General features: G+C 41.2%; 1 protein-coding gene across 1 annotated transcript in view; it reads left to right on the top strand.

Moving 5' to 3' along the window:
- The window catches only part of Gtf2i (general transcription factor IIi), a 61,336-nt gene that overhangs the window by 3,710 nt on the left and 56,874 nt on the right, over nt 1-752 (top strand). Inside the window, exon 2 of the mRNA XM_031391159.1 lies at nt 246-419. Within this exon, the coding sequence (XP_031247019.1) occupies nt 246-419 (174 nt within the window). The remainder of the gene's footprint in view (nt 1-245; nt 420-752) is intronic.

Here is a 752-nt window from a genome sequence, read left to right as displayed (position 1 = left end):
GTGTGTGTGTGTGTGTGTGTGTGTGTTCCTGCTTTCTTTCTTCCTATGAATTGTCTTTGTTGTTTTGTTTTCATTCGCCCCCCCTTTGTTTTGTACCTAGTAAAAACCCTTTTAGAACTAGGTACAAAATCTACTTTCATTTAATTTAAAGATATGAATGACACTTGCGTCCTGATTGTATATTAAGACACTTTTAAGTGTTAGGTTTTTAGATTTATCTAGAAAGAAGCAGTGCTTTTAAATAGCTGTATATAGTGTAACGTTGACTGTTCTGTTTCAGTGTAAAGAGCTGGCCAAGTCCAAGGCCGAGGTGGCCTGCATCGTTGTCTATGAGACGGACGTGTTTGTCGTTGGAACCGAAAGAGGGCGTGCTTTTGTCAATACCAGAAAAGATTTCCAAAAAGATTTTGTGAAGTATTGTAAGTGTGGTGTTTTTATCTTTTGTAGCTTTCCGATTTGAAATACAGTTATTTTTAGGTAAAGCATCTCAAACTTTCTAAGAATGAATTACACCTGAAAAAGACAGAAGTCTAAGTGTGTGTGTGTCAGAGTGGGTCAAGACAAGCCATTGAAGTGGTCACGGAGAAGGAGGTGTGAGGGGGGTGCTGGCAGGTGGCGTCTGTGGGGGACACAAGGAACCGAACAACTTTGTAAGACAAAAGACCAAATTGCAGAGACTCAGGCTGTGAGAAGCCTGAGGCTCTAGGCTTGTTGGAGGAACACTGGCTTGGGGTTTTTATAGGGCTCTTTGG

The sequence above is a fragment of the Mastomys coucha genome, unplaced genomic scaffold (genome assembly GCF_008632895.1).
Source record: "Mastomys coucha isolate ucsf_1 unplaced genomic scaffold, UCSF_Mcou_1 pScaffold22, whole genome shotgun sequence".
In the NCBI taxonomy this organism is placed as follows: domain Eukaryota; kingdom Metazoa; phylum Chordata; class Mammalia; order Rodentia; family Muridae; genus Mastomys; species Mastomys coucha.
Note: the sequence above shows the minus strand (reverse complement) of the source record. Positions and strands in the feature narration are given on the sequence as shown.